The sequence below is a fragment of the Prionailurus viverrinus genome, chromosome X (assembly GCF_022837055.1).
Source record: "Prionailurus viverrinus isolate Anna chromosome X, UM_Priviv_1.0, whole genome shotgun sequence".
Classification (NCBI taxonomy): Eukaryota; Metazoa; Chordata; class Mammalia; order Carnivora; family Felidae; genus Prionailurus; species Prionailurus viverrinus.
In genome coordinates, this window is record NC_062579.1 from 53,433,258 (window position 1) to 53,458,897 (window position 25,640).

At 42.8% G+C, this 25,640-nt stretch overlaps 2 protein-coding genes and 1 long non-coding RNA gene across 4 annotated transcripts in view; 2 read left to right on the top strand and 1 right to left on the bottom strand.

Moving 5' to 3' along the window:
* The window catches only part of NHSL2 (NHS like 2), a 296,010-nt gene extending 290,875 nt beyond the window's left edge, over positions 1-5,135 (top strand). The window contains exons 9-10 of one of the 2 annotated variants that reach the window (XR_007148892.1): positions 1,104-1,113; positions 5,100-5,135. The gene's annotated coding sequence lies outside the window, so the exon portion shown is untranslated. The remainder of the gene's footprint in view (positions 1-1,103; positions 1,114-5,099) is intronic. The other variant, XR_007148891.1, reaches the window with a different exon arrangement.
* Positions 5,136-6,723: 1,588 nt separating this feature from the next.
* Positions 6,724-8,245, bottom strand: LOC125156864 (uncharacterized). Its single transcript, XR_007148816.1, has 2 exons — positions 8,108-8,245; positions 6,724-6,911 (listed from the first exon to the last, which is right to left on the bottom strand). It is a non-coding gene; the product is annotated as an uncharacterized LOC125156864 (long non-coding RNA).
* Positions 8,246-8,545: 300 nt separating this feature from the next.
* PIN4 (peptidylprolyl cis/trans isomerase, NIMA-interacting 4) lies at positions 8,546-25,032 on the top strand. The gene is made up of 4 exons (XM_047843788.1): positions 8,546-8,661; positions 11,690-11,763; positions 24,354-24,473; positions 24,856-25,032. Exons 1-4 carry the CDS (start codon positions 8,619-8,621, stop codon positions 25,012-25,014), a joined length of 396 nt encoding a protein of 131 aa, XP_047699744.1. The 5' UTR covers positions 8,546-8,618; the 3' UTR covers positions 25,015-25,032.
* Positions 25,033-25,640: the final 608 nt, after the last annotated feature.

Genomic DNA, 25,640 nt, shown 5'->3' on the forward strand with positions numbered 1-25,640 from the left:
TACTAAGCAACATACCTCTAAATAATCCATGGTTCAAAAATGAAGTCTCAAGGGAAGTAGAAAATGAACATTGAACTGATTGAAAAAAATATATACAAAATCAAAGCATGTAGGTCACAGCTATAGCAGTTCTGAGAGGGAAATTTATGTAACTAAATGCTTTCATTAGAAAAGAGGCAAGGTCTCAAATCCATTCCATAATCTAAACTCTCCCCTCAAGAACTAAAAAACAAAATAAAAATAAAACAAAAACAAAAACACACCAGCAAAACAGACCCAAAGCAAACAGAAAAAAAAGAAATAATAAAAGATAAGAAATTAATGAAATAAAATTGAAAACAAATTTGAAGACAAAAAATTTGAAAACAAAAAAAACAATAGAGAATCAATGAAACAAAAATATTGTTGCTTGAAAAGATGAATAAAATTAACAAACTTCTAGCAAGACTAGAAAAAAAAGAGAAGACAAAACTAACCAGTATCAGGAAAGAAACAGAGACAGACCTTGTGGACATCTCTACACACATAAATTTGACACTTAGATGAAATGAACCAATTCCTCTGAAGAAAGCTGAATTTGTAATTTAAAATTCCTCCAAAAGAAATATTCAGATCTGGTGGTTTCCTTGGAGAGTTCCACCAAATGTCCAAAGAAGAATGAATGCCAATTCTATACAATCTCTTCCAGAAAATAGAAGAGGGAAAACTTCCTAACTCATTTTATGTGGGCTTGATACCAGAACCAGACAAAGACAGTACAAAAAGAAAACTACAGATCAATATCCCCCATGAATATAAATGTAAAATCCACAGCAAAATATCAACAAATAAAATTCAGTAATATATAAAAAGAATTACACACCATGACCAAGTAGGTTTTATTCCAAGAGTTCAAATCTGGTTCAGTTTGAAAATCATCCAATGTAATCCGTCATGTTAACAGACTAAAAGAATAAAAATCACTCGATTATATCAAGGCATGCAAAAAAGGCATCTGAAAAAATTCAATACTTACTCATTTTTTTTGTTTTTGGAGGGTTTTTTGGTACCATTTTTAAGTACTATTTTATTTAAGACATTGCATTTTCTAGTTAAAAATACAGTGCTTATACAGTGCAATGTTGTATTTCCTTTCCCTGTGCACATATTCCATATTCAAGTATCAAGAATCCCCAGTGTATTTACTATAGCAGCTCAACTTTAAAACTGCCATGGAATTTGCTACAAATTTGGGTCCTTCAAATGTTTTGTGTGGAAACTTATTCATTTTTTTAAAACTCTCAGAAAACTAGGAATAGAGGATAACTTCCTCAAAATAAAAGAAAATAAAAGGAAAGAAAGAAAGAAAGGGAAAGAGAACTTCCTCCAGTTAGTAAAGAACATCTGTAAAAAACCCTAACACTAACATACTAAATGGTGAAAGACTGGATGTGTTCCTCCATAAGATCAGGAACAAGGCAAGCATGTCCAGTCACCACTCTTAGTCAACATAGTACTGGAAGTCCTAGCCAGTGTGATAAAACAAGAAAATGAAATAAAAGGCATATAGATTGGAAAGTAATAAATAAAACGATCTCTATTGAGAGATGGCATGATGGCCTTTTTAAAAAATTTATTTTATTTTTTTTTTTAGAGAGAGAGAGAGTGCGAGCAGTGGAGGGGCAGAGGGAGAAAGAGAGAGAATCGCAAGCAGCCTCCATGCTCAGCATGGAGCCTAATGCAGGGCTCAATCCCATGACCCTGGGATCATGACCTGAGCTGAAACCAAGAGTCAGACACTCAACCAACTGAGCCACCCAGGCACCCCAGTATGATGGTCTATATAGAAAATCACAAGAAATCTATAAGACAAACAATAACAACAAAACAAACAAAAAAACCCCAACCTCCTAGAACTAATAAATGAGTTCAGCAAGGCTGTAGGATACCAGATCAACATACAAAATCCAATTGCATTTCTAAGTACTAGAAATGTACATGTGAAAACCAAAATTAAAATTATAATATCATCCACAATCACTCAAAGAAAATACATAGATAAAAATCTAAGAAAATATATATAAGAATGGTAGGCTGAAACTACTAAATGCTGATGAAAGAAATCAAAGATTTAACTACAGGGAGAGATGTACTGTGCTCCTGAATTGCAAGACTCAACACAGTAAGGGTGTCGGTTCTCCCCAAAACGTTTTGCAGGTTTTACACCATTCTTATCAAAATCTTAGCAACATTTTTTTCTTGATACAGACAAGATTATTCTAAAATGTATATGGAAGCTACAAAGAACTAGAGAGGCTAAAACAATTTTGAAAAAGAATAAAGTGGGAGGAATTACTCTACACAATTTTAAGACATAGTATGTAGCTACACAAATTGAGACTGCATGATAGGGGTGCCTGGGTGGCTCAGATGGTTGAACGTCTGACTCTTGATTTCAGCTCAGGTCACAATCCCAGGATGGTGGGATCAAGCCCCACATCAGATTGAGCTGGGCATGGAGCCTGCTTAGGATTTTCTCTCTGTCTCTGTCTCTGCCCCTCTCCTCCCCATCCCTCTCCCCCGCTCATGCACTTTCTCTCTCAAATAAAATCTTTAAAAAAGACTGCATGATATTGTGTGATATTGGGGAGGGACAGACACATAGATTGATGGAACAGAATAGAGAATCCAAAACAAATTCATACAAGTACAGACAACTGAATCTTAACAAGTGCAAAAGCAATAATGAAAGATAGCTTTCTCAATGAATGATGCTGGAGCAATTGGGCATCTATAGGCCCCCAAAAAGGACTTTGATCTAAAGCTCACACTTCGCACAAAAATTAACTCAAATGGATCATAGATTTAAGTGTAAAACATAAAACCATAAAACTTTTAGAAATGAAATAGGAGAAAATCTTTGGGACCTAGGGCTTGATAAACAGTTCTTAGTCATAACATAAATCCATAAAAGAAAATATATTAAGGACTTTTGCTCTAGAAAAAAAACCTCTTAAGAAGAGGAAAAGACAAGCTCAGAGACAGGGAGAAAATATTTGCAAACCACATATCTTACAAAGGACTCATATTTAGAATACATAAAGAGCTCCTGAAACTCAACATTAAAAAAACCCAATGAGAAACTGAAGAGAATATACAGACAGAAAATTAACACATGAAAAGATGCTTAACATCATTAGCCATTAGGTAATGTATATTAAACCACAGTGATGTATCAGTACACACCTATCCAAATGGCTAAAATTAAAAAAAAGATGTGATAACACAAAATGCTGGTGAGTAGGCAAAGAAATGGGATTGCCCAAACATTGCTGGTAGGAATGTGCAATGGTGCAGCCACTCTGAAAAAGGGTATGGCAGTCTCTTGCAAAACTAAACACGCTTACCATACATCTCAGCAATAACACTCTTGCAAATTATCCTAGAGAAATGAAAACCTGTATTCACATAGAAACCTGTACACACACGTTTATATAGCCACTGTATTGGTAATAACCCCCAAATGGAAACAACCCAAATGTTTTTCAATGAGTGAATGGGTAAACAAACTGGTGCATCTATGATTATTACTGAAAATCATACAAATATTAGAGATAAGCAAGAATGCTTTGGGAGTGCAGAGGAGTGCCTTGCTCACCCTGGAAGAAGTAGAGAAGAGGGTAAGGGAAGACTTCCAGGAGGAAGTAGCACTGGAGCTTGGTCTTGAAAGGTAAATATAAGTTAACTAGATAAAAAATGGGAGAAGAGCACTCCAGGTAGACAGAACAGCATGTTCAAAGGCATGGAGTCTTAAGAGAGCACCATACATTTGAGGGCATGCAAATGGTAACTCGATGTGATTAAAGCCCTGTGAGGACTAGCAAGAGATGAGGTTGCATATGTCAGCAGAAAGGCCCTTGGGTCTCCAGGCTAAGGACCCTCTCAGACTGCAGGGAGCCACTGAAGGAATGAGTGTCATATCTGGGTTTCTGAGGGCTCTCTGTGAGACGCTGGGGAGGGTAGCTTGGAGAAGGGTGAGACTGACAGCTAAGAGACCACATGTGGAGGCTTTTCCAATGGTCCAGAGAATGTTCAAAATCCTGTGGCAGGGGCAAAGAGGGCACGGGACAAGGGCAAGAGATGCTTGGTGAATCTCAGCAAAGTGCTCATTGTTCACTGTACAATGATGAGGAGCAGAGGAGATGAGCTGTTTAGAAGGCAGAATTCATTAGAAATGGAGACCACTTCCTGAGGATGAGGACAAAGAAGACCTCTTCCCCACTGTCCCCCCTCTGCCTTGTCCACAATACTCTGTCCACTGCCCTCCCCCTACACCATGTTCCTTCTTGCCTCTGTGCTTCTGGGCTTGGGAGGTCCAGTAGGCAGAGGTGATCACCTTCCAGATTACTCAGAATGAACACATTAATGCATAAACCAGAGGCGAATTGATTTCTGTAAGGTGGGGGCATAACTTGGCCCTGGCACCTCTTGGGCAGAGTGCCCCCTTGTAAGGGCTCAGATGCCTGGGAAGCTGACTTGAATATACACTCAAAACAAAGGGAACTGGGTGTTCTTGGATTTCACATAGGGGATGGCAAAGTGTAGGGCAGTGTCATCATGCAGAACGTACCAGCTTGGAAGTCAGATTTGAGTTCAGAGGCCAACCCTGCCACAGTCCCTAGATGTGCAAACTTGAACATGCTTCTTAATTCCTCTGAGCCTGTTTCTTCGGGTCTAAAATGGCAATGGTGATATTCTGCAAAACAAAGACTGTTGTGAAAATAGGGGTGCCTGGCTGGCTCAGTCAGTAGAGCAATGTGGCCCTTGGTCTTGGGGTTGTGAGTTCGAGCCCCACATTGGGTGTAAAATCTTAGGGTGATGCCTGGGTGGTTCAGTCAGTTAAGCGTCCAACTCTTGATTTCCAGCCAGGTCATGATGTCACAGTTCATGAGCTTGAGTCCCCCATTGGGCTCCACAGTGTCATTGTGGAGTCTGCTTGGTATTCTCTCTCTCCTGATCTCCCTGCCCCTCCCTCCCAAGATAAATAAACTTAAAAAAATAAAAAATAAAAATAAATAAAATAAAATCTTATGGGTGTCTGGGTGGCTCAGTCTGTTAAGCATCTGACTCTTGATTTCAGTTCAGGTTGTGATCTCACAGTTTGTGGGGTAGAGCCCCACATTGGGCTCCATGTTGGGCATAGAGCCTGCTTGAGACTCTCTCTATGTCCCTCTCCTTCTGCCCCTCCCCTCCTCACACATGCATGTGTGTGTCCATGTGTGCACTCTCTCTCAAAAAAAATTTAGTATAAATAAATAAATAAATAAATAAATAAATAAATAAATATCATTTAAAAAAACTGTTGTGAAAACTCAAAGAGATACTGAAGGGAAAGCATCTGACTCATGCTACATATGCCACTTGTGTTGGTTGTTTTCCACTGTCTCAAATGAACACCGCCTCTGAAAAAAATCTACCTCACTAGATACTGGAATATTAATGTTCTCCAGAAACTGCTTGCTTAGACAATGCTAGACAAACATAGATGGAATCTTCTTCTCTGAAGCACTTTAAAAAGAATTACAGTTGTTCAAAGCTTCATTCTCTCATGCCAGACATGTTACAAGGGCATGAAGAGGATTAGAAAGTTCTTTGGCCACTGTGCTCAGGAGACCCATCCATCCCATTGGCAATATACCTGCATCCATTTGCCATAATGGGTGGCTACTTTTGCAGGTGGCTGATCTCATCCACCGTGTACTGATTTTTCTTTCTTTCCATTTCCAAAGGTGACCTTTTCCTACCCTTATCTGCAGAGGCTGGGGCCCAGAGCTCCCCATGGATTTACCACCTCTGAATGGGATCAATTAGATCTCTATGCTCTGTTGCTTCAAGCTCCCCTTTCGGAATAAGCTCTGCTAGGGTCTCAAATGGGAAAGAAATTGCAGCCTTTTGTTTGTACAGCAGGTAGGGCAGGACAGTGAGTCTCGGTCAAGGTTTGTGGACTTCTGGGAAAAAGACTGCCAGCTTCCCTTCCTAAGTATTCCTTGTTTAAGAAATACATGAAAGAATCAGTCTGAGGAGGTAATTAATAGAAAATACAACTGGCATCCATTCCTGGCTCTGACTCACTGTGCACACTCCCGCAGTCGTTACCATGGTTTCAAGGCTGAAGTTTTCTCCTCTCTGCCCCCCTGCCTGCTCTTACGTTCATTTGTCACTCTGCTCCACAGACTCCTCCACAGTCGGTCTCCATAGACTGGTGCCGACTTAACCCTGTAGAGAAGCTGGCTTTTATGGTGTTTGTTTTACAAATAATGTTTATTGCTCTTTTTTCTTGAATAAAAGAAAAATACATGCCAATTGATATAAACACAGTATAATATAAACAGAAATAAATAAAAGGTAGTCACAAACTCACATTCCAGAATGAACACTTCAGATTTTTTTTTAAGACTTGATTTTTTTTTAAGTGATCTCTTCACCCAACTTAGGCCTTGAACCCACAACCCCAAGATCAAGAGTCACACGTTCCACCGACTGAGCCAGCCAGGCACCCTGAACACTTAAGATTTTATATTTCCTTCCCTGCCTTTTTGTGATGCATACTGCATAGTTGAGATTGTATATGATTCTTAATCTGACTGCCTTACAGTGCTTTTGACCTTGAAACCCCCCAGCAGACCAATGTCTTCTCCTTTGAGCTATTGGCCCCTAGATACTGCTTCAGGTAAGTTCAGCCACTTACACAAACTTGTTTATTATAGTTGTTGCTGTTATCTGCTGGAACACACAGAGCTCTCACAATATTTCAGGCACTAAGCATTTGTCAGGTGCATCTGCCATTTAATACTGGCTCTTCACTGGGATCTGAACTCTGCTTCATTCCCACTCTTCATTCCACGGTCGGTGGTCACAGGAAGGGCTGTTCCCTATGAAAAACCAGAAGTAAAGTGCCTCCTGGGCTCCTGGCTGTGGATGAGCTGATGAACATGAGGTCATACTGACATTGTCAAATTCCATCCCCCCAGCCAGACTTGGAAAGTCAGTACATGGGCAGGATCCACCTCACAAGCAGAGAACCAATGATCCCCTCAGCATTGGATGTGTTTCCTACAGTTTATCACTCCCAATCCGAAACAAAGAGTGCCCAAGATGTGGTATGTCCAGAAGTCACAGCAGTACAACAAGAGGGGGCTGCTTGTTACGTATGAGTTGGGGGTGGGCACAGTATCAAAAGTGCTTGATCCTTTGGTCTGGGCATGAAGCACCGAAGTCCAGCAAGGCTGTATCCAAACACTAAACTCTGAACTGGAGTTCTGGCTGGTAGTGGCAAGCTGGGACAGCTATCTTATGGAGCCTAAGAAAAAGGTTTGACCTTATATACAAATCAGGAGAAGAGGGGTTACAGATAAGGGAAGAAAGTGTGGGGACACAAATTCAAAACTCATTCATCTTACTCTAACATTCTGTGAGTTAGTCGTTGGTTTCTGTGCTTTACAAATATAAACTTGTTTAATTCTCTTAACACCCTGTGAGTAGGTACTATTATCATCAACTCCATTTTACAGATAGTGAAACTGAGCCAAAGAAGGATGAGGTAATTTCCTCAAGGTCACAGAGCTTGTAGCCAGATGGTGGAGCAGTCTGGCAGCCAGGCAGTCTGGCTCCAGAATCCATGCTTTTAAGTATTTTATACTGCACCATTACAGAAAATTTGGAAAATACACAGAAACATATACAACAACCTGTACTAGCACCACTGGTCACATTTTGCTAGGTGGTAGCCTTCCTGTCTTTTATGCATATATAATAGAGCACACTATATACTTTTTCTAAAAAATGAACCATATTCTATAGCTTGGTCTGTAACCTTCCTTAAGTCCATTTCCTGTGTCAGCTTTTCAGACAGCTTTACACTCATTATTTTAAATGGCGCATATCCTTTTGTGTGATTGAAAACATTATTTATTTAAGCAATACCCCACTGAGGAACATTTAGACCGCTTCCAATTTTTCTCCATGACAGAGTTCTGCAAGAGGCAGAACGGTGATAGCTTTTTTTTTTTTAACTATCTTCTAAATCCAATCAGCTACAACCGCAGAATAAAATTTAAAAATGAAAAACCTCAAGAGAGAGCAAGGCCTACGCGTAGGAGAGAGCAGGAGGAGGGGGCAACCACCGCGGCTCTTCCTCCTTTCCCTTTGTCTGGCGGCCCCGCGGGATTGGCTAGAGCCGGCGCCAAGGGACTGCAGAGGCCCGCACCTTCCACTACGCATGCGTGGAGGAGATGTGCAGGGGAGTGAAGGAGCATGGGAGCTAGCGCAAATAATGGCGTGCGATAGAAGGAACAGCAACAACAAAAAAAACGCAAAGGCGGGGTTTCCCGCCCCTGCTTCACCATTGGCTCCGCCCGTCTAACAGAACCGAACTTCTTATTGGTCAGACATCTTCAGCTCCATTGGTCCGCGGGCCCAAGGACCGGGTCTGCCCCAAATTATGCCTGCTTCCAGGGCCACAGCAAAAACTGTCAAGTTCGATGCCGTTTTCAGGCATTTGTTTCGGACATGCCCGTGGGGCCTGAAGGGGCTTTGTCAGGCAACCGAAGCCTTTGACAGTACGGCCCCAAGATTCGAAGATGCCGCCCAAGGGAAAAAGCCGTTCCGGGAAAGGGGGGAAAGGTAGATCGGCCAAAGCAGCCAGAGACAATGGGATCGGATGAGGAGCGAGGGGAGGAAGCCGACCGGCGACCCCCAGGGCCCGGGACGGGGCAGTGGGTGGCCAGTGACTAAAGGATTGACCCGGAAGTGAGAAGTTGGAGACAGTGCGGACTTCTCTGGAAAGCCTTTATTGAAAACGTAGGGGAGGGGCGCCTGGGTGGCTCAGTCGGTTAAGCGTCCGGCTTCGGCTCAGGTCACGATCTCACGGTCTGTGAGTTCGAGCCCCGCATCAGGCTCTGGGCTGATGGCTCAGAGCCTGGAGCCTGCTTCCGATTCTGTGTCTCCCTCTCTCTCTCTGCCCCTCCCCCGTTCATGCTCTGTCTCTCTCTGTCTCAAAAATAAATAAATGTTAAAAAAAAAAAAAAAGAAAACGTAGGGGAATTAGATGGTAGATAGAGGAAGACAAAGGACTAAGAGGAAGTTTTGATGGTTTCTTCAAAATGGGGAAAACTTGGGAGTGAGGCTGACGTAAAGGATCCGGTAGAGTTAGAGAGGTAAGGGGCCGGAAGGAGTGAAGTTGGAGAAAATGGGGTCTAGGACAGAGGTGGAGAAGTTGACCTTTGAATAGGAGAAAGGACACTTTATGCTCGAGGCCATAGGGAAAGAGACGAGGATGGGTGTGGTTGTAAAAATTGGGGCCACAATGGGGAGTTGTTTATAGGATATCATGATTCATGGCCTCAATTTCTTGTTAAAGTGGAAGGCAAGGGTAATTTTTAAGACCGAGGGGCAAGGACTGAGTGAGGTTCTTAAGAGTGGTAAAGGTTTGGAGTCGTCATTGGGGGTGATGGGAAAGGGGAGGAAACACTAATAAAAGGATCAGCCCTCAAGGCTGAGAGCCTAAGGTTGAAGGCCATGAATTTGTAGAGGACACAATCTGCACAGTCATGATTTACCTGGTAACTTGCAACTGACACAATATAAGATTGAAAAGAGCAAGGTGTAGCCTTGAGCCAAGGTTGAGGGTTTGTTGGACAATGAGAATAGAATAGCAGAACAAGTGAATTAAGGGTGACAGTGGGAACACAGATGATGGAGCATGGGGTCCAGACTGGCAGGGGAAGGAGAAATGGGTAGCCCAGGGAAACACATCAGGATAAAGGTACCGAAGTTGGGAGTGATTTCTGTGAAGTCAAAGAGCCTGTGTTGTGGGAGTGAGGCATGAGAAGGCTGGAAGAACATGAAGTTGTAGCCAGAGACTGAACTGTTAGTTCTCGGTGGCACAGTTCCATCGTGTTGTGCCCTTGGGAGCAGGTGGCCTGGAGTAGAAGGCATGGACATTGAGGAGGAGGGAGGTCCAGAAGTGTGAAGGTAGGTTGTTGGGTGATTCCTCAGCCTAGGTGGTGAGGTCATCCAAGATGATGGCAAGAGTGAGGATGGAAAGGCAGCCTGAAACTGCTGCCAGAGTCCTCAGTCAATCAAAGGGAGTGAAGTGGTGGCAGTCAGAAGATGGCAGCATCCAGCAGGGGAGAGGCTGGGATAACAGGAATGCATCATCGTTCAAGAGTGAATGTACAGCAAACCCACTTAAGAGTTTGGTGTAATAAAACTCCTTTGGCAGTAACATTTTCCTAGGCATTTGGTGATCAGCATTTTGGGTTTTCAGTTTAGTTGGACATTTATTGAACAACTGTTGTGTGCCAGGTACTGTGCTAGGCATTGGAGATACTAAGACAAGTAAGATGGAATCTCCTGATTAAAACTTTTCAGTGGTTCCCTATTGTAGGTTCCTTAGTGGGGCTCATAGGCCCTCATGCCCTAACCTTCAGCCATTTCCCCAGGGCTTACTTATCTCACAGCACTCACACCTCAGACTTGGATTCATCCATAGTTTCATACACACCACGATGTTTGACCACCCTGGGGTGTCTCCTCATCCTTGTCCTTTCTTCACTTAGCTTCCATTCATCCAGGAAACCTTTCCTGACTGGCTAAAATGGCTCTCTGTGCTTCCACAGCCTCTGTCCATAGATCACAGGTCATTCTCCTGAAATGATCTGTTTACGTACCTGTCTTCCCCAGTAGAATATGAATTTCCTGAAGGAAGATACCATGGCTTGTTCATCTTTGTATGCCCAGTGTCTAATAGTTATTTAGGAAATGTTTATTGAACTGAACATTTAATCCAGCAGTAGTTCTTAGGAACATCAGCCTCTAACAGTAAGTATGCTGCCACAGACACCAAAGTTGGTGTAGTGGTGAGATGACATAATAGTAAAATGTAAGATGCTCCCTGTGGTGGTTAATCTGAATACCGACAACTTTTCTTAGTAAGGTATCAATAGGCAATGCAGGAGACTCCAGGAATTTGGACAATGAATACATTCTTTAGCCAAATATGGGTGGTGGGAAATTTGATCTTTATTTAAAATAGATTCTTAGAGATTTTACTTATTGGAATTGTGAGTACTCAAATACATAGTTGCAGTGCTTATTAGAAATCTTACAGGAGTGGGGCGCCTGGGTCGCTCAGTCTGTTAACGTCCGACTTCGGCTCAGGTGAGGATCTTATGGTTTGTGAGTTCGAGCCCTGTATCAAGTTCTGTGCTAACAGCTCAGAGCCTGGAGCCTGATTCAGAGTCTGTGTCTCCCCCTCTCTCTGCACCTCCCATGCTCATGCTCTGTATCTCTCTGTCTCTCAATAATAAATAAATGTTAAAAAAAAAATCTTACAGGAGCTCGGGGATTTGCCCTTAGAAGCAGGATTTCAAATTGGGTCCAGAGAATCTGGACCAGACTTTTGGCACTCTCATTCATCCATTAGCACACTCACTTGTATATCTGTTTTCTACGAAGGGCTTATGTGGGCATGAATTTCTTGTTTTAAGAGAGGTGAGTCACAGATTAATTGTAGCTTCATGTAGTAAAGTGGCAGAGTGCCCCTTTGAAGCATGGTGCTATGACAGAAGTATCCACTCCTCTTGTATTGGACCTTTCTGTAAATGTCAAGATGCATTTTAAATGAGTACCTATGATCTCTTCTCTAAAGGGGGAGCAGCCTCTGGGAGTGACAGTTCTGACAAGAAGGCTCAGGGTCCCAAAGGTGGTGGCAATGCAGTAAAGGTGAGTTACTAGTTCCTTTTCTTTCATGTTAAATATAAATAACATACATATACATGTGTTATTTTGGTACCCAGAAAAGGAAAAGACAGTATGCGTAACACATTCTAAGAGGCTAGCCTACTTACTACTGGGGCACCTGGGTGGCTCAGTCAGTTAAGCATCTCACTCCTCATTTCAGCTGCGGTCACGATCTCACGGTCATGATGACCAGTCGTGATCGAGCCCCTCATTGGACTCTGCACTGAAATGATGTGGAGCCTGCTTGGGATTCTCTTTCTTTTTCTCTCTCTTCCCCTTCCCCCCCCCGCCAAAATAAACTTAAAAAAAGAGGCTAGCCTACTACTGATAGGAAATCAAGATAACATAAAATTGGAAAATAGGGACCAGTCTCACAAAGTAATTCCATTTTATTTATTTTCTCAACTGTTTCCTCAAACATCCAGAATTTCTTCATACTTTGTATTGTTTCTTTTTTTTTTTTTTTTTCCTTTTTTAAGCTTTTTATTTTAATTCCAGTATCGTTAACATACAATATGCTATTAGTTTCAGGTGTACAATATAGTGATTCAACAATTCTATACATTAGTCAGTGTTCATCATGATAAGGGTACTCTTTAATCCCTTTCACCTATTGCACCCATCTCCCTACCCACCTCCCCTCTGGTAACCAGTTCTCCATGGTTAAAAGTCCTTTTCTTGGTTTGTCCTTCTCTCTTTTTTTCCCCTTTGTTCATTTGTTTTGTTTTTTATTCCACATGAGTGCAATCATATGATATTTCTCTTTCTCTGATTGGCTTATTTCGTTTAGCATTATATTCTCTAGCTCCATTCCTGTTGTTGCGAATGGCAAGATTTCATTCTTTTTTATGGCTGAATAATATTCATCGTATGTGTATACCACATCTTCTTTTTTTTTTTTATTTTTTTTATTTTTTTTTTATTTTTTTATTTTTTTTATTTTTTATGAAATTTATTGACAAATTGGTTTCCATACAACACCCAGTGCTCATCCCAAAAGGTGCCCTCCTCAATACCCATCACCCACCCTCCCCTCCCTCCCACCCTCCATCAACCCTCAGTTCTCGGTTTTTAACAGTCTCTTATGCTTTGGCTGTCTCCCACTCTAACCTCTTTTTTTTTTTTTTTTCCTTCCCCTCCCCCATGGGTTCCTGGTAAGTTTCTCAGGATCCACATAAGAGTGAAACCATATGGTATCTGTCTTTCTCTGTATGGCTTATTTCACTTAGCATCACACTCTCCAGTTCCATCCACGTTGCTACAAAAGGCCATATTTCATTTTTTCTCATTGCCACGTAATATTCCATTGTGTATATAAACCACAATTTCTTTATCCATTCATCAGTTGATGGACATTTAGGCTCTTTCCATAATTTGGCTATTGTTGAGAGTGCTGCTATGAACATTGGGGTACAAGTGGCCCTATGCATCAGTACTCCTGTATCCCTTGGATAAATTCCTAGCAGTGCTATTGCTGGGTCATAGGGTAGGTCTATTTTTAATTTTCTGAGGAACCTCCACACTGCTTTCCAGAGCGGCTGCACCAATTTGCATTCCCACCAACAGTGCAAGAGGGTTCCCGTTTCTCCACATCCTCTCCAGCATCTATAGTCTCCTGATTTGTTCATTTTGGCCACTCTGACTGGCGTGAGGTGATACCTGAGTGTGGTTTTGATTTGTATTTCCCTGATAAGGAGCGACGCTGAACATCTTTTCATGTGCCTGTTGGCCATCCGGATGTCTTCTTTAGAGAAGTGTCTATTCATGTTTTCTGCCCATTTCTTCACTGGGTTATTTGTTTTTCGGGTGTGGAGTTTGGTGAGCTCTTTATAGATTTTGGATACTAGCCCTTTGTCCGATATGTCATTTGCGAATATCTTTTCCCATTCCGTTGGTTGCCTTTTAGTTTTGTTGGTTGTTTCCTTTGCTGTGCAGAAGCTTTTTATCTTCATAAGGTCCCAGTAATTCACTTTTGCTTTTAATTCCCTTGCCTTTGGGGATGTGTCGAGTAAGAGATTGCTACGGCTGAGGTCAGAGAGGTCTTTTCCTGCTTTCTCCTCTAAGGTTTTGATGGTTTCTTGTCTCACATTTAGGTCCTTTATCCATTTTGAGTTTATTTTTGTGAATGGTGTGAGAAAGTGGTCTAGTTTCAACCTTCTGCATGTTGCTGTCCAATTCTCCCAGCACCATTTGTTAAAGAGGCTGTCTTTTTTCCATTGGATGTTCTTTCCTGCTTTGTCAAAGATGAGTTGGCCATACGTTTGTGGGTCTAGTTCTGGGGTTTCTATTCTATTCCATTGGTCTATGTGTCTGTTCTGGTGCCAATACCATGCTGTCTTGATGATGACAGCTTTGTAGTAGAGGCTAAAGTCTGGGATTGTGATGCCTCCTGCTTTGGTCTTCTTCTTCAAAATTCCTTTGGCTATTCGGGGCCTTTTGTGGTTCCATATGAATTTTAGGATTGCTTGTTCTAGTTTCGAGAAGAATGCTGGTGCAATTTTGATTGGGATTGCATTGAATGTGTAGATAGCTTTGGGTAGTATTGACATTTTGACAATATTTATTTTTCCAATCCATGAGCAGGGAATGTCTTTCCATTTCTTTAAATCTTCTTCAATTTCCTTCATAAGCTTTCTATAATTTTCAGCATACAGATCCTTTACATCTTTGGTTAGATTTATTCCTAGGTATTTTATGCTTCTTGGTGCAATTGTGAATGGGATCAGTTTCTTTATTTGTCTTTCTGTTGCTTCATTTTTAGTGTATAAGAATGCAATTGATTTCTGTACATTGATTTTGTATCCTGCAACTTTGCTGAATTCATGTATCAGTTCTAGCAGACTTTTGGTGGAGTCTATCGGATTTTCCATGTATAATATCATGTCATCTGCAAAAAGCGAAAGCTTGACTTCATCTTTGCCAATTTTGATGCCTTTGATTTCCTTTTGTTGTCTGATTGCTGATGCTAGAACTTCCAGCACTATGTTAAACAGCAGCGGTGAGAGTGGGCATCCTTGTCGTGTTCCTGATCTCAGGGAAAAAGCTCTCAGTTTTTCCCCGTTGAGGATGATGTTAGCTGTGGGCTTTTCATAAATGGCTTTTATGATCTTTAAGTATGTTCCTTCTATCCCGACTTTCTCATGGGTTTTTATTAAGAAAGGGTGCTGGATTTTGTCGAAGGCCTTTTCTGCATCGATTGACAGGATCATATGGTTCTTCTCTTTTTTTTTGTTAATGTGATGTATCACGTTGATTGATTTGCGAATGTTGAACCAGCCCTGCATCCCAGGAATGAATCCCACTTGATCATGGTGAATAATTCTTTTTATATGCCGTTGAATTCGATTTGCTAGTATCTTATTGAGCATTTTTGCATCCATATTCATCAGGGATATTGGCCTGTAGTTCTCTTTTTTTACTGGGTCTCTGTCTGGTTTAGGAATCAAAGTAATACTGGCTTCATAGAATGAGTCTGGAAGTTTTCCTTCCCTTTCTATTTCTTGGAATAGCTTGAGAAGGATAGGTATTATCTCTGCTTTAAACGTCTGGTAGAACTCCCCTGGGAAGCCATCTGGTCCTGGACTCTTATTTGTTGGGAGATTTTTGATAACCGATTCAATTTCTTCGCTGGTTATGGGTCTGTTCAAGCTTTCTATTTCCTCCTGATTGAGTTTTGGAAGCGTGTGGGTGTTCAGGAATTTGTCCATTTCTTCCAGGTTGTCCAGTTTGTTGGCATATAATTTTTCATAGTATTCCCTGATAATTTCTTGTATCTCTGAGGGATTGGTTGTAATAATTCCATTTTCATTCATGATTTTATCTATTTGGGTCATCTCCCTTTTCTTTTGGAGAAGCCTGGCTAGAGGTTTGTCAATTTTGTTTATTTTTTCAAAAAACCAACTCTTGGTTTCGTTGATCTGCTCTACAGTTTTTTTAGTTTCTATATTGTTTATTTCTGCTCTGATCTTTATTATTTCTCTTCTTCTGCTAGGTTTAGGCTGCCTTTGCTGTTCTGCCTCTAGTTCCTTTAGGTGTGCTGTTAGAGTTTGTATTTGGGATTTTTCTTGTTTCTTGAGATAGGACTGGATGGCAATGTATTTTCCTCTCAGGACTGCCTTCGCTGCGTCCCAAAGCGTTTGGATTGTTGTATTTTCATTTTCGTTTGTTTCCATATATTTTTTAATTTCTTCTCTAATTGCCTGGTTGACCCACTCATTCGTTAGTAGGGTGTTCTTTAACCTCCATGCTTTTGGAGGTTTTCCAGACTTTTTTCTGTGGTTGATTTCAAGCTTCATAGCATTGTGGTCTGAAAGTAAGCATGGTATAATTTCAATTATTGTAAACTTATGAAGGGCTGTTTTGTGACCCAGTATATGATCTATCTTGGAGAATGTTCCATGTGCACTCGAGAAGAAAGTATATTCTGTTGCTTTGGGATGCAGAGTTCTAAATATATCTGTCAAGTCCATCTGATCCAATGTGTCATTCAGGGCCCTTGTTTCTTTATTGACCGTGTGTCTAGATGATCTATCCATTTCTGTAAGTGGGGTGTTAAAGTCCCCTGCAATGACCACATTCTTATCAATAAGGTTGCTTATGTTTATGAGTAATTGTTTTATATATTTGGGGGCTCCGGTGTTCGGCGCATAGACATTTATAATTGTTAGCTCTTCCTGATGGATAGACCCTGTAACTATTATATAATGTCCTTCTTCATCTCTTGTTACAGCCTTTAATTTAAAGTCTAGTTTGTCTGATATAAGTATGGCTACTCCAGCTTTTTTTTGGCTTCCAGTAGCATGATAAATAGTTCTCCATCCCCTCACTCTCAATCTAAAGGTGTCCTCAGGTCTAAAATGAGTCTCTTGTAGACAGCAAATAGATGGGTCTTGTTTTTTTATCCATTCTGATACCCTATGTCTTTTGGTTGGCGCATTTAATCCATTTACATTCAGTGTTATTATAGAAAGATACGGGTTTAGAGTCATTGTGATGTCTGTATGTTTTATGCTTGTAGTGATGTCTCTGGGACTTTGTCTCACAGGGTCCCCCTTAGGATCTCTTGTAGGGCTGGTTTAGTGGTGACAAATTCCTTCAGTTTTTGTTTGTTCGGGAAGACCTTTATCTCTCCTTCTATTCTAAATGACAGACTTGCTGGATAAAGGATTCTCGGCTGCATATTTTTTCTGTCTAGCACCCTGAAAATCTCGTGCCAATTCTTTCTGGCCTGCCAAGTTTCAAAAGAGAGATCAGTCACGAGTCTTATAGGTCTCCCTTTATATGTGAGGGCACGTTTACCCCTTGCTGCTTTCAGAATTTTCTCTTTATCCTTGTATTTTGCCAGTTTCACTATGATATGTCGTGCAGAAGATCGATTCAAGTTACGTCTGAAGGGAGTTCTCTGTGCCTCTTGGATTTCAATGCCTTTTTCCTTCCCCAGTTCAGGGAAGTTCTCAGCTATTATTTCTTCAAGTACCCCTTCAGCACCTTTCCCTCTCTCTTCCTCCTCTGGGATACCAATTATGCGTATATTATTTCTCTTTAGTGCATCACTTAGTTCTCTAATTTTCCCCTCATACTCCTGGATTTTTTTATCTCTCTTTTTCTCAGCTTCCTCTTTTTCCATAACTTTATCTTCTAGTTCACCTATTCTCTCCTCTGCCTCTTCAAGCCGAGCTGTGATGGTTTCCATTTTGTTATGCATTTCGTTTAAAGCGTTTTTCAGCTCCTCGTGACTGTTCCTTAGTCCCTTGATCTCTGTAGCAAGAGATTCTCTGCTGTCCTGTATACTGTTTTCAAGCCCAGCGATTAATTTTATGACTATTATTCTAAATTCACTTTCTGTTATATTATTTAAATCCTTTTTGATCAGCTCATTAGTTGTTGTTATTTCCTGGAGATTCTTCTGAGGGGAATTCTTCCGCTTGGTCATTTTGGATAGTCCCTGGCGTGGTGAGGACCTGCAGGGTACTTCCCCTGTGCTGTGGTGTATAACTGGAGTTGGTGGGCGGGGCCGCAGTCAGACCTGATGTCTGCCCCCAGCCCACCGCTGGGGCCACAGTCAGGCTGGTGTGTGCCTTCTCTTCCCCTCTCCTAGGGGCGGGATTCACTGTGGGGTGGTGTGGCTCGTCTGGGCTACTTGCACCCTGCCAGGCTTGTGATGCTGGGGATCTGGCGTATTAGCTGGGGTGGGTAGGCAAGGTGCACGGGGGCAGGAGGGGCAGGCTTAGATCGCTTCTCCTTAGGTGATCCACTTCAGGAGGGGCCCTGTGGCAGCGGGAGGGAGTCAGATCCGCTGCGGGAGGTTTGGCTCCGCAGAAGCGCAGAGTTGGGTGTTCGCGCGGAGCGAGCAAGTTCCCTGGCAGGAACCGGTTCTCTTTGGGATTTCGGCTGGGGGATGGGCGGGGGAGATGGCGCTGGCGAGCGCCTTTGTTCCCCACCAAACTGAGCTCTGTTGTCAGGGGGCTCAGCAGCTCTCCCTCCCTTTGTCCTCCAGCCTTCCCGCTTTCCGAGCAGAGCTGTTAACTTATGACCTCCCAGACGCTAAGTCGTGCTTGCTGTCGGAACACAGTCCGCCCGGCCCCTCCGCTTTTGCCAGCCAGACTCGGGGGCTCTGCTTGGCCGGCGAGCCGCCCCTCCGCCCCGGCTCCCTCCCGCCAGTCCGTGGAGCGCGCACCGCCTCGCCGCCCTTCCTACCCTCTTCCGCGGGCCTCTCGTCTGCGTTTGGCTCCGGCCACTCCTTTCTGCTAATCCTCTGTTGTTTTCTGGGTTATTTAGGCAGGTGTAGATGGAATCTAAGTGATCAGCAGGACGTGCGGTGAGCCCAGCGTCCTCCTAAGCCGCCATCTTGCCGAAAGTCCCCCTTTGTATTGTTTCTTAACATGTATTAAGTTAGATCTTCCCAGTAAATGAATGAACTGTTTGTCAGAAGGAAATAATATTTAATATTTTATGTTGCTCCCCCAATTGGTAAGCTACAATCCAGGGACCTGACCATGAACATTGGGATGGGAGGCAATCACAAATAACTATTTGAAGTACTTGACCTAGTACAGAAGAGTGTTATCTGCCCTGGGAAAACAGAACCTTACTACTTAGTGCTACGTAACAAGGCAGTTTCATTGTTTCAGAGTATGGGATCCGATACTTGGATTCATTCATTCAATAAGGATTTAGTGACATCTGCCCTGTGCCAAGCAGTGTACTGAGATGGTTTCTGTATTTAAAAACAAAAACAAAAACTGGCACCAGGGTGGCTCATTCAATTGAGCTTTCAATTTCAGCTCAGGTCACAATCTCATGGTTCATGAGTTTGAGCCCTGCGTTGAGCTCTGTGCTGACAGCTCAGAGCCTGAAACCTGCTTCAGATTCTCTGTCTCCGTCTCTCTCTCTCTGCCCCTCCCCTGCTCACACTCTGTCTATCTGTCTCTCAAAAATAAATAAACAGGGGCGCCTGGGTGGCGCAGTCGGTTAAGCGTTCGACTTCAGCCAGGTCACGATCTCGCGGTCCGGGAGTTCGAGCCCCGCGTCAGGCTCTGGGCTGATGGCTCAGAGCCTGGAGCCTGTTTCCGATTCTGTGTCTCCCTCTCTCTCTGCCCCTCCCCCGTTCATGCTCTGTCTCTCTCGGTCCCAAAAATAAATAAACGTTGAAAAAAAAATTAAAAATAAAAAATAAACATTAGGGGCGCCTGGGTGGCTCAGTCGGTTAAGCGGCTGACTTCAGCTCAGGTCATGATCTCGTGGTCCGTGAGTTCGAGCCCCACGTCGAGCTCTGTGCTGACAGCTCAGAGCCTGGAGCATGTTTCAGATTCTGTGTCTCCCTCTCTCTGACCCTCCCCTGTTCATGCTCTGTCTCTCCCTGTCTCAAAAATAAAATGTTAAAAAAAAAATTTTTTTTTAAATAAAAAATAAATAAATAAATAAACATTAAAAAAAATCTTTAAAAAATCCAGCAGGTAAGAGATGGTTTCTATTATCACAGTATACTTGGAGAAGTTAGGTAAAGATAAATTTCACTGCTGTATGATAAGTGGAGTAGTGGATTGCATCGTATAAACCCAGCCATGCGCATGCAGCCAAAAAAAAGAGAGAGGGAGCATAGAAATAGTGTGGGCTTTTCTACCCACTTTTCTACTCGATGACCCTATGCCCCAGAGAAAGTGAGGTAGGAGACATTAATCAGCTTCTCCATAGTAGACCTCTGTTCTCGTATGAGCATCCAGTTATGTGAAGTGGGATTCTGGTATCCAAAGAGAAGTTCTCATAAAACGTGGTCCCTAAATATAAACCAAGTACTTCATCTGGTGTTCAGCTGAAGAAGTTGTCACTGTTGCCGCAGTCTGGGGAGATAGGCTGTGTTGGGTTTGATGAGGGCTGACATGTTGGTCTCCAGTATGGCATCTTCATAAGGGATATTGTAGGGAATTTTGGCCATATGCAATTTTCACCTTATATGCTGACTTTTACAAGCACCCAACACAAGAGACTGCTCCGCTGCACATGGCTTCAAAGAGGATTCTTGCTCTTTCTGGAAAAAAAATGAATTCAGTGTGGCTGTGCATGAGGTATGTGGAAAGAAGTGGCACATAGGAAATTTGATTAGAACTAAATTCTCTTGCTAAGCTTTTTCTTTTGAGATTATTTTATTTTATTTTTATTTTATTTTGGGAGAGAGAGCAAGCACATGAGCAGGGGAGGGGCAGAGAGAGAGGGAGACAGAGAATCCCAAGCAGGCTCTAAGCTGTCAGCACAGAGGCTGATATGTGCCTCAATCCCACAAACCGTGAGATCATGACCTGAGCCAAAATCCAGAGTTGGACACCTAACCAACTGATCAACCCAGGCACCCCATCTTTTGAGATAATTTGAGACTCACATTCCACTTGTAAGAAATGGTACATGTGCTGTTTCCCGTTTCCCCCACTGATAACATGTTTACATCAAACTCTAGTACAACAGCACAACCAGGAGGTTGACGTTGATCAGTAAACATACAGAACATTTCCATCACCCCCAGAATCCCTCTTGTTGCCGTTTTATAGCCACACCCACTTTCCTCCCCCACCTTCCCTCTGTCCTTAACCCCTGGCAGCAACTGATCTGTTCTCTATTTCTGTAATTTTATAATTTCAAGAATGTTACACGAATGGAATGACACAATATGTAACCTTTTGGCTTTTTCACTGGCATAATTCTCCAGAGATTTCACCTATCAATAGTCTATACCTTTGTATTGCTAAGTAGTGTGCCATGGAATGGGTGTGCCGTAGTATGTTTAACTGTTCACCTACTAGAGGACATCTGAGTTATTTCTGGTGTTTGGAAAGGTCCCAGTAGGAAGGGAACCCTGGAACCCTCCAGCCTTTTAGGGGCTAGGCTCCTTCCACATCCTGCCATCCTGCTTTCAACCCCACTCCTGAGCCCACACCCTGCCTTGTGTCTCTAGAGCTGTCCGGATTCTGAAATCCACCTGCCAACCACAGCTTCCCTCCTTCCCCTTTGCTTCCTGCCTCCCCCAGTCTTGTTCTGTTCTTCTGTGCACATGGACCTCTAGCCCTCGAGCCTGCCTGTTCTTCCCACCGTCTCCCGGCTTTGTGTCTGTTTTCCAAGCCCTGTATGTTCTGTAGGCTGGAAATTAGATCAGAGAGCTTGACCACTGGATGTTGGAGCCCCGACTCTTCCTTTTGGTCAGCTGTTGCATCCACCTGCCAGTCTACTTCCTTTACATTAAAATTTTTTTAATGTTTGTTTATTTTTGAGAGAGAGAGACAAGGAGAGGGATGGAGGGGGTGCAGACAGAGGATCCAAAGCAGGCTCTGTGCTGACAGCAGCATGCCCAATGAGGGGCTTGAACTCACGAACTGTGAAATCATGACCTGAGCCGAAGCCAGAAGCTTAACTGAGTAAGCCACCCAGGTGCCCCTACTTCCTTTACATTTAAACCTAGAACTGCTGGGCCCTGCTGGAGAGTCACACAGCCTTGGGAATTGGGACCACTAATTCCTGGTCTCTAACCTTCGCTAGGCTCTCAGTACTACTCAGCAGTCCTCTGCCACTCACTTCAAGCTATCCACCACCCTGCTCCAGTCCGTCAGTAGATAACTTCGTCCATTGTTTCTCGAATCCTCAGATTCGCCTAGATAGCTTCTCAAACTACCAATGTCCTGGACCTTGGTGGATTTTTTGTTTATCTTTAAAAAAAATTTTTTAATGTTTATTTATTTCTGAGAGAGAGTGAGAGAGAGAGAGCATGAGTGAGGGAGGGGCATAGAGAGAGGGAGACACAGAATCTGAAGCAGGCTTCAGGCTCTGAGCTGTCGTCGGCATAGAGCCTGATCAGGGCTGGAACTCAAAAGCCGTGAGATCATGACCTGAGCCGAAGTCGGACGCTCAACCTACTGAGCCACCCAGGTGCCCCTCAAAAGCACTGAGGACGATTCTGAAATACTGCCAGGGTTGACAAACACTGACCCAGTGTCACAGGGTTGGTGTGAGGATTTCATGAGAGAAGTGCTTAGCACATGCCTAGCAAATAATAACTTTTAAATATTGTTAAATTTTCAGAAGAAAATGGAAACCTGATCTATTGTGAGGAACTCGTTGGCTTTCTGGCCCCCTCTCCAACAAAGTTCTCTTCACCCACATCTCCTTTCTCTGTCTTCTCATCTTTCTTTCTTTAAGACTAATAAGTTTTTCAAGCAGGGCTCTGAGTACCAGGCCTTATCCTGCATTATGTCCACCCTGTTTCTTTGCTCTGTCTTCAACCTTTCCCTCTTTACTGCATCTTTCCCTTCATTCTGAGACCTCTGCCCAGGGACCTTTAAAATATGTACATGTTGGGCTGCCTGGGTGGCTCAGTCGGTTAAGCGTCCGACTTCGGCTCAGGTCATGATCTCACAGTCAGTCCTTGAGTTCGAGCCCTGCGTCGGGCTCTGTGCTGGAGCCTGCTTTGGGTTCTGTGTCTCCCTCTCTCTTTGACCCTCCCCCAGTTGTGCTCTGTCTCTCTCCCTCTCTCTCTCTCTCAAAACTAAACATTTAAAAAATTTTTTAAAAAGCAAATAAAATATAAAAAACAATAAAAAATAAAAATAACATACATACATGTCTGTGACCATTTTCTTCTGATAAGAGCCCTTTCTCTTTTTCTACCTCAGCTGGGCGAGTACCCCACACGGATTTCCTTCCTGCCTCCTATCTCTCCCTCTGTCTGCCCTCTACTATCTGGCTTCTGCAGTTTCTACTCTTCTGAAACTGCTTTTGCTAAGGTCATCAATCACTCATTACTAAATTGGTTGTACTTTTTACCTGATCACTGCCGCAATTAGGCCTGTTGATCATTTCCTCCTTGAAACTTTCTTTTGGCTTGGTTTCTATTAACACACCTTTCCTACCTTTCTGGCCTTTCTTTTTGTATTATGGTTATTGAGTTTTTTCCTTGCTTATTGCTTAAACATCAGTGTTCTCCAAGGATGTCTTTAACCTACATTTCTCCTATTCTCATTCTACGTAACCTCCCTGGGCAATCTCATCACCTCCCATAGTGTCAGCTGCTACCTCTGTGCTAATCACTCCCAAATTCTCTGTGGGTTGGCTCTCTTGTTTTTTAAGTTTGTTCATTTATTTAGAGAGAGTGAGAATGCACAGGAAAGGCAGAGAGAAAATCCCAAGCAGGCTCTGCACTGCCCTATGAGAACACATAAGTACTATTATTATCTCAGTGCACAAAGGGGGAAACACTTAGAGGTTTAAGAAAATGCCTACAATTGGGGCACCTGGGTGGTTCAGTCAGTTAAGTGTCTAACTTCTGACTCAGGTCATGATCTCACAGTTTGTGGGTTCAAGCCCCACACTAGGCTCTGTGCTGATGGCCTAGAACCTAGAACCTGCTTTGGATTCTGTGTCTCCCTCTCTTTCTGCCCCTCCCCCACTTGTGCTCTGTCTCTCAAAAATAAATAAATGTTAAAAATTTTTTAAAAAGAAAAAGAAAATGCCTGCAATTGTACAGCAGAGGTGGGATTTGACTCAAGGGCCTAAGCTTTCAACCATTCTGTTTTCTCTTCCTGTTACCATTGAAGTACATGGTTAAGATGGTAGCTTCCCACAGCCAGGTGCCCATTTTCCATCTAAATCAGATTTCTGAGGGGTGCCTGAGCTCAGTCAGTTAAGTGTCCGATTTCTCCTCAGGTCATGATCTCACAGTTTGTGAGTTCAAGCCCCGTGTCGGGCTCTGTGCTGACAGCTCGGAGCCTGGAGCCTGCTTCAGATTCTGTGTCTCCCTCTCTCTGCCCCTCCCCTACATGCGCTCACTCGCTCTCTCAAATATAAACACTGAAAAATTTTTTTAGTAAAAAAAATTTTTAAGTTAATTTAAAAAAAAATCAGAGTTCTGAGATAGTGTCTTGACATGGGAAACGAGCTTGTGGCCATTGCCCAACTGAGCAGACTTCAGGGTTTTGTTGCCGTAACCTGATCTATTTTTTCACTACTGGGGGTAATACAGCATGACTGCTGTACTGTGAGAAAAGGAATTATTTGTGTCTCTCAAATTATGTGACCATACTTTTTCCTTGTAGGTCAGACACATTCTGTGTGAAAAACATGGGAAAATCATGGAAGCCATGGAAAAGTTGAAGTCTGGAATGAGATTCAATGAAGTGGCCACACAGTATAGTGAAGATAAAGCCAGGCAAGGGGTATGGTGTTGTTTTCATTTATCCCCCATGGAGGATACACAGTGGTAGGGGTTATTTCTATGTTCTGCCTTTAATTTTAGCCATATCTTGGTTTAAAGATCTTAAAAGCAGAAATGTACAGTTGCGTACAGGGCACCTGTTGTCTAAGACTAGGCACGGCCAAACTCGCACAGCTGAGACACCTGGCAGCATTGTGAGTGCTTATGTGTTCAGTCCAGGTTTGGATCTCTTTCACCCATTTGTCCTTGTCAAGCCCACTTCTTTACAGCCCAGGCAAATAAAACTAGGAACCTTAGCATTTGTGTTGGGAAATTCTCAAGCTACTGTAGAACTGTTTCCTCTGGAGGGCCACCTGACGTCACATATCTTTTGGGTTTTTCAGGGTGACTTGGGTTGGATGACCAAAGGTACCATGGTGGGACCATTTCAAGAAGCAGCATTTGCCTTGCCCATAAGTGGGCTGGATAAGCCTGTGTTTACAGACCCTCCGGTTAAGACAAAATTTGGATATCATATTATTATGGTTGAAGGGAGAAAATAAAATTGTATGGAAGACTGACAGTGTTTTATACAATTCTGTTTATTTCTTTTTTTTAAAAAATTTTTGATGTTTTTATTTATTTCTGAGACAGACAGAGACAGAGCATGAGCAGGGGAGGGGCAGAGAGAGAGGGAGACACAGAATCTGAAGCGGGCTCCAGACTCTGAGTTGTTGGCACAGAGCCTGACGTGGGGCTCGAACTCATGAGCTGTGGGATCTTGACCTGAGCTGAAGTCGGACGCCCAACCGACTGAGCCACCTAGGTGCCCCTGTTTATTTCTTTAAAAGGTGTTGAGTAATCCTTGTATTTTATGAACTCTGTCATTGTGGGTTTGTAGGCACAAAATGAGGTGGGGAAAAGTTAGTGTGCACACTATAGTGGGTATTCAGTCAGCTGTTCTCAAAGATAAGTCAAGCAAGGGCACCCAGCTGGCTCAGTCGGTAGAGCATGCAACTCTTGATCTTGGGATTGTGAGTTTGAGCCCCACATTGGGTGTAAAGTTTATGTAATTAGAAAAAAAAAAAAGAGAAGTCAAGCAGACTCCTTTTAACCTTAAGTCTCTTTTCCCTCAGAACTACTGTCTGTGATTCTCAGTATACCCCGTAAGTTAATTTAAAAATCATCT